Source organism: Carassius gibelio, chromosome B25 (genome assembly GCF_023724105.1).
Source record: "Carassius gibelio isolate Cgi1373 ecotype wild population from Czech Republic chromosome B25, carGib1.2-hapl.c, whole genome shotgun sequence".
Lineage (NCBI taxonomy): Eukaryota > Metazoa > Chordata > Actinopteri > Cypriniformes > Cyprinidae > Carassius > Carassius gibelio.
Window position 1 is genome coordinate 20189756 of NC_068420.1, and position 17957 is coordinate 20207712.

Here is a 17957-nt window from a genome sequence, read left to right on the forward strand (position 1 = left end):
ATTAATAAAATTAAATTGCACTGAATGTTCTTGAAGCGATTCCAATTTCACACCATTAAATATATTAAAATATTTATCAAATAGCTAAACATTGATCTTAAACATATCTTGGAATATGCTTAATATACGTATTGTTTCAAGATAATACATTAACTATGGATTAAGTATGGTATAATTTAAATATAAGTGTGCCATATAAAAATATTTAAATACACGTATATTACACCTGGGCTGCACGACTACAGCAGAAGTGAAACTGGTGTGTTTCAGTCCAGATCATGTCACCAATCAAACAGTGACTCTGGGAGTGTGAGCTGAAAATCTCATTTGCATTGTCAGGGTGGAGTGATTGTGATCCTCTCAGAATAGAGCAGCTCTGTCTCCAGAGACCATGTTCAAACCCCAAGAGCTTTATTTGACTAGATTTACTGCTACTGATCGAGCTTCTGAAAAACACCTGGACAAACACTACATGCATCTTCATCTATTAGTTGAATGATGTTGTCAGACACAAATGGAGTTTGTTGAGAAGCTTTATTGAATGTTGCAGCAAACACAGCAGATTGAAAGATCAGCCAGTGCTTTGACACTAGAGCTCTCTTTCAGTATTGAGTTGTAAATGACTACAGCTGCAGCACTAGACTCATGTGAATCCTGCCTGACACAGGACACTCAGATACGCTCATCTTCAGGAGAGAGCAGCGCTCACTGGAGAAACATCAGCACTGCGAGCGACTAACAGCGACTCTTGTGGAACGAGGCCTCATGAGGAGCTCCATCATGTGTTACTCTGCAGACGTACTGCTCTCCCGCTTCCCAGCGTGCTTTGCTGAGGGTCAGGACACTACTGCGGCTGTAGCGGCCGTCCTGCTCGCTCTCTGCGCTGGTCACAACCCCCTCGGTGACCTCTGAGCCGTCCAGTGTCCAGCTCACCAGCGCCCCCTGTGGAGAGTAAGAGCTGAGCAGGCAGAGCAGTGCGGCTGAGTCTCCAGAGATCTGCAGAGAAGAGGGCGGCAGCAGAGACACTGAGGGCTTCACTGTGGGACCAGCTGCAGGAGACAAACACAACACATTCACAAACACAGAGAAAACACACTGAAGCTCCAGCACTCTTCTGCCCTGCAGCATTCACAGCATTTCAACAGGACTTTCAGCAGCAGACATGAGGAGTGCAGTCAACATCACTACAATCTCATCATTCATCTTATTCAACATCACTACAAGTGATTAATACACAATATACAAACTAAATACAATCACTACATACATTTAAATGAAACATCATAAAATGAAACTGTACATGAATGCTGACACTGTACAAAGACACTGAACGCTTTAATTCCAGTATAGTCTCAAATCTCACCATAAAGTTCTTACATTGTCTTAACTGAACTTAAAATCCTATTACACTGTTAAATAATTTTTTACACTTTTAAAAATGTTAATGTTTCAAGCTGCTATTTTATTACTATATCTCACATCAAATGCAAATTATTTTAATAATAATAAACAATTGAATCAACTTTTCTCAACAGTCACATATTTAGTATTTTTGTAAAATCTTGAAGCACAGCATGAGCAAAAGAAATTTCAAAATCATTGACTGAACTACAAAAAGTAACTTTATTGACATTCTAATGTCATTTCTCCATGTATAATATAAAAAAATGTGAACGTCATATGAACAGTGTAAACATTAATGAAAATAAATCTGTAAATAAAATTAACTGATGAAACTCAAAGTGAGACACATCATGGAAATGTGTTTGGACAATATTTGTTTTCTGAGTATTTAATTCAGTTATTTTAAAGCTCTAAATGTGAAAATACAATAAATTAAACATTAAAATCTAAACATTTTAATAATTTTGTAAAAGACAGTCAAAAGAGACAGACTTACCGAGCACCAGTTTAGTTCCTCCACCGAATGTGTACCACAGTGATACAATCTAATGAAACACTCGTACAAAAACCTCTATTCCACTCGAGTGAACACACACTCCAGCAGAGAGAGAAACACTTCAACACTCATTTAGTTTCAAAAATTAAGATCAAAGACAAAGTGTTTTCAAAATGTTTGTTATTAACTGAAGAAAAACATCAATTTAGTTATTTCATAATCAGTTGAAGAGTTAATTAATCACATTTACGATAGACATGATTCACTTTGACTTTAAATCCTGTATGTCTCTTCAATCTCCAGCTGTCTGCTGATTTAGACATTTCTAAAGAAATATACAGTAATTGATGAACTGTGACCTCTGAGGTGACCATTGACCTCTTTTATCATGACAATGTTGTGGAGTTTCTGCTTATGTTCTTTATATGCAACTCAATCATACACTCTAAAAACTGCTGGGTTGAAAACAACCCAATTTGGGTTATTTTGACAACCCAGCGCTGGGTCAAAAAGGGACGAACCCAGCGCTGGGTTGTTTTAACCCAACCAGTTGGGTTATCATATTTAACCCAGCCTGCTGGGTTGCCTTTTTTATAGATTAAAATGACTATATTGCAGGGTTTAAAAAAACAGAGCTGGTGTTTTTTTATCAGTGTATTTCAGAAGGAAAACTACTGTATTTAGAAAATGTTCGATATCATTTCGCATGTGCTTGATAAGGCAGCGTTTGTGAGCTCAGCACCGCTCTGCAGCCGTTACCGGAGAAACCTACCTCTCCCGCTCTTAGCGCCTCCTGCTGGCAGAAAATAAACTCGCAGAGTGCAGCCATGTGGGGAAACAATGCATTTCTACGTTAAAATTAACCCAAATTGAGCTAGGCATTAAACCTACAAATGTTGTTCATTTTAAATATCACTTTTACACACAAATAATAATTACCAAAAGGAAAATATTTATTAAAAACAAGAGAAAAGTCAAAAAGTAACATGTTAGAAGAAATGCAGAAAAGGATGGCATTAACAGCTACAGAGTTCATAAACAAAGCATTGAGCATTTGATGAATATAACTTAAAATCAAATTGGGCTTTGTTCAATTGTATATATTGTATAAAAATATACGAAAACACATACAATAAATTTACAATTAGTTAGGTTTTTTTCCAACTATTCTGGCATGACAGTACACAAATAAATCACAACATTAACTTTGATATTATAACATTTAACAGACGCATGTGTGTGTGTGTGTGTGTGTGTGTGTGTGAGAAAGAATGTGAGCAGGTGTATGAATGACAGAGTGTAAACTCTTCTACTAAACAACACAGAAAAAGCATTTAACTTTTTTTTCTTAACAAATTATACACTTACAGTTTGTTTCATAGTCCATGAATACAGATCATGCATCACGGTCAATTTTCATGATCTCTTTAGCATAACTGATGTAATCATGAAGAAACCCCATCTGCACAGCATGTGACATCTTCTACATCATCCAGGGCAGCGTCCTCCTTTAAAACCACCGCTGCATCAGTTTAGGGGAAAGAAGATTCTCCTCTCTGACCAGCATTCATCCCAGTCACCGCCTGTTCTTCATCAGTGGCCTAAGAGAAACACATTTGAAAAAATTAAACATTTAATTAAACTATCCATTTTCAGGTAGAGGTGTATTCACATCCGTAAGGATAGGTAAATAATCGGTGTTAAAGTTTCAACACTTTGTGAGGTTGTTTAATGTCTCAGTCCACCACAGCGCTCCAGGATGCTATAATGGCAGCACTAGTGTGAGGACATGCGATATTGTTTGAATAAATATTGCTTTCAGAAAGCTTCTTTACTGAAACATTAAAACAGACATGACATTCACATACCTCACAATATTCACGTACATGGAGGGCTGCTCTTCAAACCGTTAGTTCACCAAATAATTAAAATGTTTATAATTTACTCTCCTCATGTTTTTCCTGACTCATACAAAATCTGCTCATTTTTTGGAAAACATATGAATATATTTAATATTCTCTTTTTGTGTCCTCCATTGCTGGTCTGGGAGACCAGTATTTTATTTTGAACATGTTTGCTATCATATAATTTAAGATGTATTCATATATAAATATCAGAATTTACTTCTACAATAACTCTATATTTATGAAGCTTGAAAATACTGATTATCTAAACTATAAATGGATTAACAAATATTATGAGAAAACTAAAAATATATTAATTTATGTTGTAAAGACAGACAAAAGTCTTATAGGTTTGGAATGACTTGAGGGCAAGTAAATGATTTTTTGTGTGAACTTTACCTCTAAGAGCGAAGACCAAGAATAATGACTCTCCAAATCAGACAACTCCAAAGTTGGTTTGAGTTCTGCAATAAAAAACACAGACATCAATGGTCTTAATGAAATGAGCACGTAATTACACTGTTGTTGCATCAAAATGTGAAGTAAACTGGCAGGAGACAACAGAAAAATTTATTTTCTAAAAATAACTTACATAAAATCTCAAAGGAATGATGCTCTCCCATGTCTCTTGCTTTTAACATCTACAAAAACAAAAAACAAAAAACAAACATTATTTTACTCTTAGTAAAACACAACAACAACTGATAACATGAAATTATGAAGTTTACTTGCCTTATACGATCTTTCCCTCTCTTCAGAAGAAGCTGAGAAAACCACCTCCTCACACAAGCAGACTTCTGTGTCCTTAACTCCAGTTAGTTTGAGTTCTGCAAAGAGGGACATCAATGGTTTCAATACAATATTAACATATACATACATACATATATAAAATCACACTGTTTTTGCATCAAAATGTGAAGTTAACAGACAGGACACAACAGAAACATTAATTTTCTAAAAAAAAAAAGTAATAATAATTTAACTCACATCAGTCTCAAAAGAATGAAGTTATCTTGTCTCTGGATTTCAACATCTAAAAAAAACACACATATTATTTTATTCTTAGTAAAAATAAAGATAACTTGATGTTATTCTGAAGTTTACTCTCCTTAAACCGTCTGTCCCTCTCTTCAGAAGAACACCTCCTCCTCATCCTAACACAGGTCTGTGACTCCTCACACAAACAGCTTCTGTGTCTTTAACTCTCAGCGCGAGGACAATGAAGACAGGAGCTGGACAAGTCTGAAATATTACATGTAAAACATACTTTTATCAGTTACCACTTCAACAGCCTCTAAATAATTATGCTAGTCTTTACTACACAATGCCGTTTCCTTTAGGAGACAAACATACATTCAGTTTAACCGCGAAAAAAAAAGACAAATTCACATGAGCGTAACCGTGACCATAACCGTCTGTTAACGCCTCAAAGAGAACAGATAATGTAAAATCTTATGTAAATATGACAAAATACATTCACAGACGTTATATTAAAAGTACATCCTCCGTTCAGTAACGTTACATGAGGCAGTTAAGACCTCCGTGTCCGAGGCGAAAACCGCGTCCGTTTTTTTTTATATATAACGTATATAACGTTAAGCTCCTTTGTTTCCGCCTTTCATAAAACCTTCCGCCTTTCATACAACCGGGTAAACAATAAAAGACAACTTTACATTTTGAATATTTAACGTTACTTACCATAGTCTTTCACTCGCTTCTCGCTTCTATCACGCTGAGAAAATGGCGGCTGCTCGCACTGGAGACGTACGATTTTGACGTGACGTGCGTGCTCTCCTTCACGTCCGCGTCCTCAACCCACCCCGCTGGGTTAAAAAAGAAAGTTATTTTCAACCCAAACTTGGGTTAAAACATCCCAAAGTCCTATCAAACGGCCTCAACCCAGCAGTTGGGTTGAAAAAACAACCCAGCGTTTTTTAGAGTGTAATAATTCACAAAATAACCTGCATCTTCAGACAAAAGAATCAAGACACAATTGTTCATATATACTGTAAATATATACTGTACAGGCTCATGTGAATCCCAGGCTCTAATTGGAACACAAAAACAACAAAACTTCACATGATCAAGCTGTAATCTATCCCCATCTTTAACAGAACGTTATCTGTCCATTTGATAATTTCAATAAGTCCTGAAACTTTATGAACAGAATCATGTTTCTTGCTCTTATTACAGCGGTGGCAGCTCATCTAATGGAATATGTAATGATATATAATCTGTGACTCTAGTATATTAGTCTTGTATCAGCTCGAGTTGTTGTGAATCCTGCCCACTTCTTTGCATGGTCAGCACATGCTTCAGTGCTCTGAGAGTGTTTATAGAGCTGTGAGTTTAACACTTCATGACTGAGAGCAGAACAGAACACAATCTTCATCATCACACAAGACACAACAACAACAATGAACAACATCATCATCCTCATCTGGACTGTCATTATGTGTATACAAGGTAATGTTTTTACTAAAATATTAAAGACAATTGTATAATATTATTATCAAGAGTGAATGTTACACACAGACCCTGCTCTCTCTAACTCTAACAATGTTTTTAGGTTTCAGTGGACAGGTGACTGTGACTCAGACTCCCTCTGTTAAAACAGTTCAGATTGGTGAATCAGTCACTATAAACTGTAAAACAAACACAGTAGTGAGCAATGGCTGTCCAGGTTCATATACTTGTATGGCCTGGTATCAGCAGAAACCTGGAGAAGCTCCTAAACTCTTGATTCGTTATGCAGTCCAAAGAGAGTCAAACACTCCTTCTAGATTCAGTGGCAGTGGATCAAGAACTGATTTCTCTCTGACCATCAGTGGAGTCCAGACTGAAGATACAGGAGATTATTACTGTCAGAGTTACCACTACATCAACAGTAAAGGTGTGTTCACACAGTGATAAAGAGTCGTACAAAACCTCCGTCAGTCAGAGTCACAGTGACTGCACTGATACAGCTGAGACACACTGCAGCTGCTCTACAACACAATCACACACACAACACTGATCGACACAATCACACAGAACAAAAATAACACAATGTCATTACTACACTGTTAAAAATCGCTGTAAAAAAACGGCCAAATTTCGACAGTAAAATACTGTTTTTCATTAAAACAGTGCATTCTGGGTAATATTCATCGTTTTCGAGAAGTAGCCTGCTGCTATATATCGTAAATTAACAATGTTCAAAGTCGACACTCAGCGGCTGTGTTTCAAATCACACCCTACACCCTCATTCACTATTCCCTACATGAGTTTACTAATATATTCCACCTGACAGAGAGAATGAACACTAATGAGTGAATTCAGACAATGATCAACAGCTGCTGTTAATGAGTAGAATCACTGAAGAAAAAAAAACATAACAAGACAAACACATGAAATACAACTGACTTCAGCCACAGCTTTAGATGAAATCAACTAAAGATTTAAACGATCAACAAACAGCTTCACCAACTTCACACATTACTAACCAGACTGACTTTATTTCTGTCAGATCAGAGAACAGAGATCAAAAGATCTTACTGAGAATTAAAGAGATTTAGATGATGATGTTACTGTTTCGTTTAGCGTCACCATTTTGGAGATCAGTGTTTGCTTTAGTTGGGCTCCTGACCATTGACTTTTGCACTTTAAATTTTGTTTTATTGCTGTATTTGTATCTTTATGATGCATCTGTTACAGCAGTATTAATTTTGATAGTCAAGTGATTATGGTTGTTTCTAACAGGCATGATCTACTAGACTGACTTAAAGTGTTGCTATGATAATCAAATATTAATTTGGTGTTGAAATATTTGAGTGAATGACACTTCAATTTTGTAAGATTGAAAAGTTGTGTGATAACCAGTATTGATGGATTTAACGACTAGTTTTAGTTAAAAAGTATTTCGGGCAGCAGTCCCCACAACACTCAAAGAGAGAAATCAACAATCAGCATATGAATCTCAACAATGGTGACAATCAAAAGGTTCATGATGCAATGCATGCTGGGTACCAGCACAGGATAAAACTCATCCATGATTCCCAGCATGCATTGCGGCATGAATAAATTATGCCCCTGAATTGTTCACTTATTTTCTTGAATTCTTATGTGCTTTTAATTTTGCATTTGTTTTAAGTTTTAGTAGCATGTGTTGTGATGTTCAGAACTGATCTTTTCATTTATTTTGTGGATTGTCACCATTGTTGTGATTCATACGCTGATTCTTGATGTTTCTGTCTAAATTTCAGCTAAGGTTTTTTTTTTTTTATTATGAGTGAAATTTTCTTAACAGTAGTATCAATGTTCAATAAGAGAAGAGACACGGGATTAGATCAGAAATAATAGTATTTGTTCTTGTCAATCTATAAACAACAATATCAGATTTTTTTTCTTCTGTGTACTTTTGTTTTGCTATAACAGGTTCCAAAAGCGCATTGTTACAGCATGTAAAAAAAAAAAAAAAACCTTAGTTGTTGAAAAGTCACGTTCAAGAGCCCAACTAAAGTAAACACTGATCTCCATCATGGTAGTGAAAAAAACACCTAAACCTATTTAACTCTCCATAAGTTCTTCTGTAGACATCTGACAGAAATAAAGTCAGTCTGGTTAGTAATGTGAATCTGGTGAAGCTGTTTTAGTAGTTGTTTAATCAGATCTTGAGAGATTCGATGTATTCTTTTATTCAGTTGATTTCATTTAAGGCTGTGGCTGAAGTCATTTGTAGATCTTGTGTTTCTCTTTCCTTCAGTGATTCTGCAGGTGTTTATCACTAATGCTCAATCATCAATTAATCACCGAATTATCTCATTAACTTCACTGATTCAGTGTTACTCAAACACTCTGTAGTGTGCACACATTATAAGTGTTCATTTAAAACTGAGGATTTTCTTGTGGGGTTTAAAGGGTTAAAGATTTAAGATGAAGAAAAAACAGAATGAAACATAATTTAAAAGTAATAAACTGTAATTAATTTACAGGAAACAAACTGTAAAAAAACAGTTATTTACTGGCACCCCTGCTGCCAGTAAATAACTGTTTTTCTACTGTTTCTTGCCGTAAATTAATGGTTGCCAGCAAAAAAAAGTGTTTTTCTACAGTTTTTTGCCGTCAAGTCAAGGAAAAACAGTAATATACTGTAAAATGTAAACGTCAGATTTACCAAATGAAAAAAAAGTTAATTTAACTAAAATATTTGTGAACATCCATAGAAAAAAAATAGGCAAAGTCATACACTGATAATGAGAGTAAATACTGAACTTGACTGTATTAATGTGTGTTTGCACAAGAGAGATCGTTTAGTTTAATGTAGTTTTGTTGTTCACCATTGTGCTGGAGAGTAGAGCCGGTGCTTCAGTCAATGATGAGCCACAAATTCAGATTTTCTGCTGCTTTATATAAAGTCAGTAAATGTGGAGTTGCTGATACAGTGATGATCTCTGTGTTGAGTATTTCAGCACATACATGTGTAATACAGCTGACAATGAGCTGCAGTGATTTGAGTAAAAGTCATGTATTTAGTTACTTTATTACTGCACATTAAGTGTAAGAAATATTCCTTCTCAGTGGACTCAAATGAAATATGTTCATAGTACTAACATCGTAGGAATGCTAGTTTTAAAAACTCGAACTGTTTGAAGCAGTGGGAGTGGAGTTAATTTCCATGGTAGAATTTACGGTAAAATACTGTTAAAAAATAAGAGTGGTAAATTAATGGTTAAGAGCTGTAAATTAACAGTACTTTACTGGCACCCCTGCTGCCAGAAAATTACTGTTATTTAACGGCAAAAATTTTTACAGTGTGTATTAGTAGACATATTGTATTTCTGAAGAGAATGAGTCAGTGTTTAATATAATCATCATGTTTCAGGTGTAATATATGATTCCTTTCAATCAAACTGAACAGACTGCATTCAGTCACTTCTTCTGTCTGAACGTAATGCTTTCTATTTGACCCACAGAGAGATTTAAATTCCTACACAATTAGTATCGGAATGGCTTTTTATGTTTTTATGTCATTTTCATACACCGTATATTGAGATTATCTCTTGACTACAGCAGAAATGAAACTGGTGTGTTTCAGTCCAGATCATGTAACCAATCAAACAGTGACTCTGGGAGTGTGAGCTGAAAATCTCATTTGCATTGTCGGGGTGGAGTGATTGTGATCCTCTCAGAATAGAGCAGCTCTGTCTCCAGAGACCATGTTCAAACCCCAAGAGCTTTATTTGACTAGATTTACTGCTACTGATCGAGCTTCTGAAAAACACCTGGACAAACACTACATGCATCTTCATCTGTTAGTTGAATGATGTTGTCAGACACAAATGGAGTTTGTTGAGAAGTTTTATTGAATGTTGCAGCAAACACAGCAGCATAGTGTTTATATGAGATATTGAACTCATCTCTTTAAAATACTTTTTAAAATTAATTTCAAATACACATTATTTGACTACAAGTGACAATGTGTTAATTTTCAGAATTAGAAAATAACTCAGTCAAATGTGTTTAAAATACACAATTACACATTTGTATGTATATTAAATACATTGAATTATAAGAACAGCATGAGCAAAAGATATTAAAATAAACTGATAAATTGCATAGTGAGACAAATTACAAAAAAAGTGTTTAGACAAGAATTGTTTGTTCAAAATCAATAATTTTTATTTTCCTAAATATATAAACGTTTTTTTAAACGGAAAATAATCTGGTTTCACTTTATTTTGATGGTCCAATTAACACAATCTTTTGACTATAAGTAACGTTGAACTTATATATCTACTGACTCTTATTCAGAGGTGTAAAAAGTACTCAAAAATTTTACTCAAGTGAAAGTACAAGTACTTAGGGAAAATTTTACTCAATTAAAAGTAAAAGTATCTGGCTAGAATCTTACTTGAGTAAAAGTAAAAAAGTACTCCATTAAAATTGTACTTGAGTATTAAAGAAGTAAAAGTAAAAGCAAGAAAGAAAACTAGAGATTCTTGTTTAAGCTTTTAATCTCAAAAAACATTAAATGAAATGCATACAAGGTTTTATCCTGCTTTAGAACTGTTTGTATTTAATTATCAAACTATAAGACAGACAATCTAATGCCAGTACACGCTACTCAAAGTTGTAAAACCTCAGATTTAACTTCAGTAGAAGCTGATTCTCAAAATTGTTAGTGTCAAGCCTAGCTCTTTTGGGGCTGAAAAGCAATCCTGCAGTGCTGAAAAGCCTCTCACAGGCAGCCGATGCGGGAAGAGGTGTATTAGTCTTGATAGAGAGGCTGCAAATAGCAGGAAACGTGAGCAGAGACTCCCTGGTGTCTGAAACACAGGCCAGATATCCATCCAACTCTTTGCTGGCTTCATGTGTTGTCGGTTTCAAAGAAGCGAAAAAATCTTCATCATCAGATGAACTGTTGGCCAATTCCTTCTTGTGGTCCAAAGGCTCCAGATGCACTCTGATGTAGTCCATGCCTACAAGCACAGTGAGCAGACACAAAGAAAAGTTTGGTTGAGGGGCTTCTGACTGGGAACAAATTTTATGGATTTTGTCATTAACTACATTTACGTGCAGTCATCTACATCTAAAATCATGCAAATCCCTTATTTTAGCATAAAATCTAACTGCATTTCCAAACCACATATGATACATATGAGTTTTGTTTCAAGAAACACTGAGGGATAACTACAACCTGCTGCAAGAATACTTTACATCAATATTCATATTGAGATCACAGCCAAAGATGGGATATAACATTCCTAAAAAGTGCAAAAATAAATAAATAAAAGAATAATTTTGGTATGGCTCAAAGGTTGCCCAGATTAGAATTCGTCAAGTGTATGTTGCTTGCATTCATTTACCTCGTTTTATGATGGTTTCATCATTTGTCCAAGAGGTCCGAAATTTAGGGAGAAGGATGGCAGCTGCTATGATCTCAGGATCTTCAAACATATGCTTGAATCGTGTTTGGATTCCTTGTTGTAGGGCATCCACAAGTGGGTCACAGTACCTGAGACAATGGTGGAGTCGCTGAAGTTTCAAGCTTAACTGATGGACACTAGGCAGCAGCCACCCCAGCTGTGTATTCGTTTCCGCTTGCAAGATGTCGAGTACTTTTGCAACTGGACGCATTGTGTTGGCCCACTCTGTCAAGAACAGCATTTCTGCTGGATTAAACCTACAGGAGAAATCAGCATAATCAAAGAGTATTAAACAACAACAACCCACATTTGTTTACATCGATAGAGAGGAAAAACACTTACATTGGAACCTCAAGAGAGGTGCATATATTCCGAAGTGCGCTTTCTCCTGCTTCTTTGCAAATTTGAAGAATTCTGTCAACAGCCATAAAAGTTGAATTCCACCGCGTTTGGTTTGGCCTTAAAAGCTGAAGCCGGCTTTCTGATTCAACAGCTTCAGCTGCTAGAGCCGATCGGCTGCTTTTATTCCATAAAGCTTGGCATTTGCCAAAGACAGATCTGTAGAGTTTCTTGTAGTGTTCATTTGAGAGAGCTTTTTGGGCATCAACGCTTGAGACTAGGTTAAGTAAGTGACAGGCACACTTTTGATGTTTTGGTAGCTGGAATTCGAAGCCATCGTCTTCGGTCATCGGTCTTTAAGCCATCGGTCCAGGACTCGTGAGGCATCTTGGAATTCCACACCATCACTTCCCTCACCACAGCCTTCAGAATCAGTGTCATCACTTTCACACCTTCTTGCCTCAGTCTCGATATCACTGTTTTCCACACCAAAAACTCTGAAAGCCTTCAGAAAGTTGGAACCACTGTCTGTGGTTGTGCAAACAACCTTGTCACGTATTTCATACTCTGAGTGGATATCATTCATGGCACTGGCCAGTACCTCAAAAGTATGAGAGCCCATTAATCTTTTGCAGGCAAGTGCAGCGGAATGTCTTTCAAGACTTCCAGGGTTGATCCAGTGAGCAGTTACACCAATGAATGACTTTCTACGTGCAGTCCAACAATCCGTTGTGGTTGCAATCCATTCAACTTATGGCAGCAGTCACTTTCTGTTTCATGATCAGAGCAGCTTCAGCTATCTTGGAGCGTAAAGTAGGCCTTGTAATGACAGAAATGCCAGGCTGCAGTGTACTAATCAGCTCTTTAAATGATGGCAGATCAACAGTGCTGAAAGGATGAAGTCCTTGAATGATGTACCTTAATATAGCTTTGTTCACAGTGACTGGAGACACATGTTTGACTGGGAAAACTGAGTCAACTTTCAGTTGCTTACTGCTGGAAGCATGGGTGGAGGTCCCGATCTTTCTCTTCTGTGCTGTCAATTTAGAGTAGTTTTTGAGGTAATTTGGGTGCATTCTCTGTAAAAACAACAAATAAATATTTATATTGTATGCAATAAATGTAACAATTACACATACACTCTCTGATTACAGCATTAAAGGGTTAGTTCACCCAAAAATGAAAAGATGTCATTAATGACTCACCCTCATGTCGTTCCAAGCCCGTAACACATCCGTTCATCTTCGGAACACAGTTTAAGATATTTTAGATTTAGTCCGAGAGCTTTCTGTCCCTCCACTGAAAATGTATGTACGGTATACTGTCCATGTCCAGAAAGGTAATAAAAACATCATCAAAGTAGTCCATGTGACATCAGTGGGTTAGGTAGAATTATTTGAAGCATCGAAAATACATTTTGGTCCAAAAATAACAAAACCTACGACTTTATTCAGCATTGTAGCGTCACTGCGAAGTCGTGAACGCGGATTGACAACAGACCCGGAAGAAAATACAATGCCGAATAAAGTCGTAGGTTTTGTTATTTTTGGACCAAAATGTATTCGATGCTTCAAAAAATTCTAACTAACCCACTGATGTCACATGGACTACTTTGATGATGTTTTTATTACCTTTCTGGACATGGACAGTATACCGTACATACATTCTCAATGGAGGCACAGAAAGCTCTCGGAATAAATCTAAAATATCTTAAACTGTGTTCTGAAGATGAACGGAGGTCTTACGGGCTTGGAACGACATGAGGGCGAGTCATTAATGACATTATTTTCATTTTTGGGTGAACTAACCCTTTAATAAAACTGACATTTGCAGCCAATTGCACACTTTATAATGTTAAATACTTGTTGATTTTAGAAATACAGTAGCATTTAGTGACAATCAAACATTAATTTTATTTCTGATTATATTGACAAAAACACAGGACTGTAAGGCTGACATGACAGGGTGAATTGATTTCATTACATTAGTTTTGATGGTAACACTTTTACAATAAGGTTCGTTAGTTAACTACATTAGTTAACATGAACTAATAATGAACTGCACGTATACATGTTAATTTCAACATTTACTAATACTTTATATCTTGTTAACATTAGTTAATGCACTGTGAACTAACATGAACAAACAATGAACATCTGTATTTCTATTAACTAACGTTAACAAAGATTAACAGATACAGTAACAAATGTATTGCTCATGGTTATTTAATGTTAGTTAATACATGAACTAATCAACCTCATTGTAAAGTGTTACCGTTTTGACAATACAACATGTTTGGTAATTATTAAAAATTAAAATTTCTCGCTTGGTTTTCTTGTGTTTTGCATGAATTCAAACACAATGAGAGCACGGAATGATAATGATTATTCAAAGCTGCAATAGGCGCCAAATTTCCCGTGGACCTAACGTTACCATAGCAAATAATTTACAGACAATTACAAATGCATTTTAGCATTTTATTACGTGAGCCTTATATTGTCAATCGCATGCATTAGTGAAAATAGGCCTACTACACATATAAAAGGCGCGCCATCAACGTCAAAACATGCACACCCAAAAAAAAAAAAAAAAAAAAAAAAAAACTATCAGTAAAACAAAATACTTAATGTACTTACCTCAATATGCTTCCTTAGGTTTGATGGCGAACTTTTGAAGGCCGATATTTCTTTATTAAGCGGGAGACAGAGGACACATTTCATCTTGTATGAATCTTTATTTACACCACTAAAAGAAAAGAATTCGCGAAGATACGGCCACGGGTGCTCTTGATCCTGTGGCTGATTTTGGACTGTGCTGCTCGCAGCTGCTGATGAATCACATACTTCCTCCATTTTCTTCCACTGATTGACTGTTATAATTTCTCTAATTTCCAGGTCAAGGTGCTGTGCATTGTGGTAATAGATGTGACATGACGTCACTTCCAAAGGACCAATGAACATGTCTGACCAATTTCATATAATGTGAAAACGATTTTCATAGGCAGAATAAATAACATTTAAATTAAACTGGGCATCAGCGCAATTCAATTGGTTTGGTAATAGCAAGGGAAAATAGAATGAAGTGATCTCCAAAAAATAAGTACTTTTTGACTGTAAATAAAATTGTAAGGAGTAAAAAGTACTTTTTTTTCTAAAAAAAAATGTAATTAAGTAAAAGTATTGATTTTTAATTGTACTCAAGTAAAGTAAAAATCCCCAAAAATAATACTTAAGTACAGTAATCAAGTAAAATTACTCAAGTACTTTACACCTCTGCTCTTATTAGAGTGTTAATAGTGTTAGTAGAGTGTTATTAGATATATATTGTTAATAGAGTGTTAATAGTGTGATAATAGAGTGTTAATAAAGAATTAGTATAGTGTTAATAGAGTTATAAAGAGAGAGAGTGTTATTAGAGTGATAAAGAGTGTTTATATAGTGATAATAGTGTTATAGGGTTACTGTTTGTATAGTGTTATAAGTATTAATGTTTCATATAACCTAAACTGTGTGTTTTTAATGGACAATTAATAAGACAGACTTAACGAGCACCAGTTTAGTTCCTCCACCGAAAGTCCACCACAGTGATACAATCTAATGAAACACTCGTACAAAAACCTCTATTCCACTCGAGTGAACACACACTCCAGCAGAGAGAGAAACACTTCAACACACTGGCCCAGACAATGATTGTTTTTGTGACCGTTACATCATCAATACACTTGTTGATGTAGGCAGTGACAGTCTCTGAGTACTCCTGGAGGTCAGTGGTGTTATTGTATGTGGCAGCCTGCTTAAACATGTCCCAGTCAGTTGTGCTGAAGCAGTCTTGAAGAGCCCCTGAAAATCGTTCCAGCCACACTTGAATCTGTTCTTGAATTGGTTTGGTGCCTGTATGCAGGTATTAGCATGACAGTGATGTGGTCTGAGGCACCAAGATGGGGGAGGGCTTTGTAAGCTCCTCTCTGTGTGGTTTAAGCAAAGTCTAAAATGTTATCTCCTCTTGTTGGAAAGTTAATGTGTTGGTGTATTTTTGGAAACACACTCTGATGTGTCCCTGGGGGTGATGGGGCTGCTACCAGCATACTTTACTTTTGGGATGGTACTCTGCAGGTGATGAGCAGAGCTGGTTCCCTTCAAACATGATGCTTAGAATTGAGGTACATCAGACCATGGTTAATTTGTGGTTACCATGGTTTAAATGTAGTAAGCATGGATTTTGGTTTTTATATTTAGGGTTGTGTAGTTATCTGCTCTAGCTCTAAACCTAGCCTATTATAAAATGTAACACCTTTATTGTCATTGTATTTTTCTGCACACAAAAAAATTACGAGCATTTCTCCTGACTGGTGTTAAAAAAAACAAACAAATAAACAGAGAAAAATGAGTCCTGATATTCATTACATTTACATTTACATTTATTCATTTAGCAGACGCTTTTATCCAAAGCGACTTACAGATGAACACAGTGGAAGCAATCAAAAACAACAAAAAAAGCAATGATATATAAGTGCTATAACAATCTCAGTTAGGTTAACACAGTACATGTAGCATGGGATTTAAAATAATATAATAAATAAATAGAAAACAGATAGAATAAAAAATAAAAATAAAAAAGAATAGAGCAAGCTAGTTAGAGGTCTTTGCACATACACAAAGACCTCACACTGAGCAATCTGAGTAAAGTGACCATTTATAAGATTGCACATTGGCCTTCACATTGATATGCACAGTTCATTAAAACAAAGTAACATTTTTATGGAATGAGTAGCTGGTGATTTGGTGACTAGAGATTGTATTGCACGTGACATATAGTTTATATTATTGCACATATATTTTTGCACCTTTATGGTGACCCCTACTCAGAATTCATGCTCCGCATTTAACCCATCCAGAGTGCGCACACAAACAGCAGTGAACACAAACACCCAGAGCAGTGGGCAGCCATTTTATGCTGCAGCGCCCGGGGAGAACCCATAACCCTAGAGTTAGTAGTCAAACTCTCTAACCACTAGACCAAGATTTCCCCTAACAGTGATGTGGTCTGATGCACCAAGATTGGGGGGGGGGGGGGCTCTGTAAGCTCCTCTCTATGTAGTGTAAACAAAGTCTAAAATGTTATTACCTTGTGTTGGAAAGTTAATGTGTTGATGTATTTTTGGAAACACACTGTGATGTGTGCCTGGCAGTGAAAAACAGCCCCACAGCATGGGGTTGCTACCAGCACACTTACTTTAAGGGAATGTAAAAAAGTGGACTGGAGTACCACACGCTTGTGTTGCCCAAGGTCCATTGAGATGAATGGGATCTTGTCATTGCCACTGTGTACGGGGCTATTGAGAGTGAGGAGTCACATGCCGATTTGGGTTGATTTGGGCGGGATCTGAGCCAGTCAGCCATGACGCTCGGAGATGCTATTGGTTGCCAGTGGCAACGCCTTCAGAACTTCACAGAGGCATGACTAAACATTCCAGAGCTCTTTAATTTTTGCACTTTTATTATTTCGGAGGAACAGAGACGGATCTACGAATAAGAGAAAGAAAAAGAAGAAATTAAAGCAATGCATAAAGATAAGGCGAAAGAAAAGCTCACACCAAGTGCAAAACAGCGGTATTTGGAGAAGCTCTCAGGCATCCAAAATATCGACCCATACGAGTTTCATGCAGTGGAATGGCACAGAGACCTGCACCATATACCTCCATGCTCACATATGGACACTGTGAATTATCTTGTTTTTGGTGTGAGTTACTACACAATGCAGGAGTTTGAAAGCCACAAGTTTTTAACAAGTAATTAACTGTGAATTAACTAGTGTTTCATAAACTGTGTGTTTCATGCTGTGTCCATTTCCGTAACTTAAAAAACTATTCCATTGTTCCTATGTTTTCCATATGTATCGTGTGAGGTA

At 36.3% G+C, this 17957-nt stretch overlaps 1 protein-coding gene, 2 long non-coding RNA genes and 2 gene segments (V, D, J or C); 1 reads left to right on the forward strand and 4 right to left on the reverse strand.

Moving 5' to 3' along the window:
* Nucleotides 1–519: 519 nt before the first annotated feature.
* On the reverse strand, nt 520–17751 carry LOC128014074 (immunoglobulin lambda constant 7-like). The segment is given in 3 exon segments: nt 520–1049; nt 15595–15643; nt 17746–17751. Coding segments are annotated over 3 exon segments (369 nt in total).
* On the reverse strand, nt 2661–4451 carry LOC128013797 (uncharacterized). 2 transcript variants are annotated; one of them, XR_008183401.1, is made up of 4 exons: nt 4397–4451; nt 4204–4268; nt 3269–3501; nt 2661–2696 (listed from the first exon to the last, which is right to left on the reverse strand). It is a non-coding gene; the product is annotated as an uncharacterized LOC128013797 (long non-coding RNA). The 2 variants fall into 2 exon arrangements; XR_008183400.1 differs by lacking the exon at nt 2661–2696 and having other exon boundaries at nt 2833–3501.
* On the reverse strand, nt 4536–5744 carry LOC128013799 (uncharacterized). The gene is made up of 3 exons (XR_008183404.1): nt 5503–5744; nt 4792–5046; nt 4536–4631 (listed from the first exon to the last, which is right to left on the reverse strand). It is a non-coding gene; the product is annotated as an uncharacterized LOC128013799 (long non-coding RNA).
* Nucleotides 6084–6729, forward strand: LOC128013765 (immunoglobulin kappa variable 4-1-like). The segment is given in 2 exon segments: nt 6084–6270; nt 6374–6729. Coding segments are annotated over 2 exon segments (390 nt in total).
* Nucleotides 10782–12381, reverse strand: LOC128013751 (uncharacterized). Its single transcript, XM_052596948.1, has 3 exons — nt 12054–12381; nt 11652–11968; nt 10782–11264 (listed from the first exon to the last, which is right to left on the reverse strand). The coding sequence occupies exons 1-3, from the start codon at nt 12137–12139 to the stop codon at nt 10906–10908; spliced, it is 762 nt and encodes a 253-aa protein (XP_052452908.1). The 5' UTR covers nt 12140–12381; the 3' UTR covers nt 10782–10905.
* Nucleotides 17752–17957: the final 206 nt, after the last annotated feature.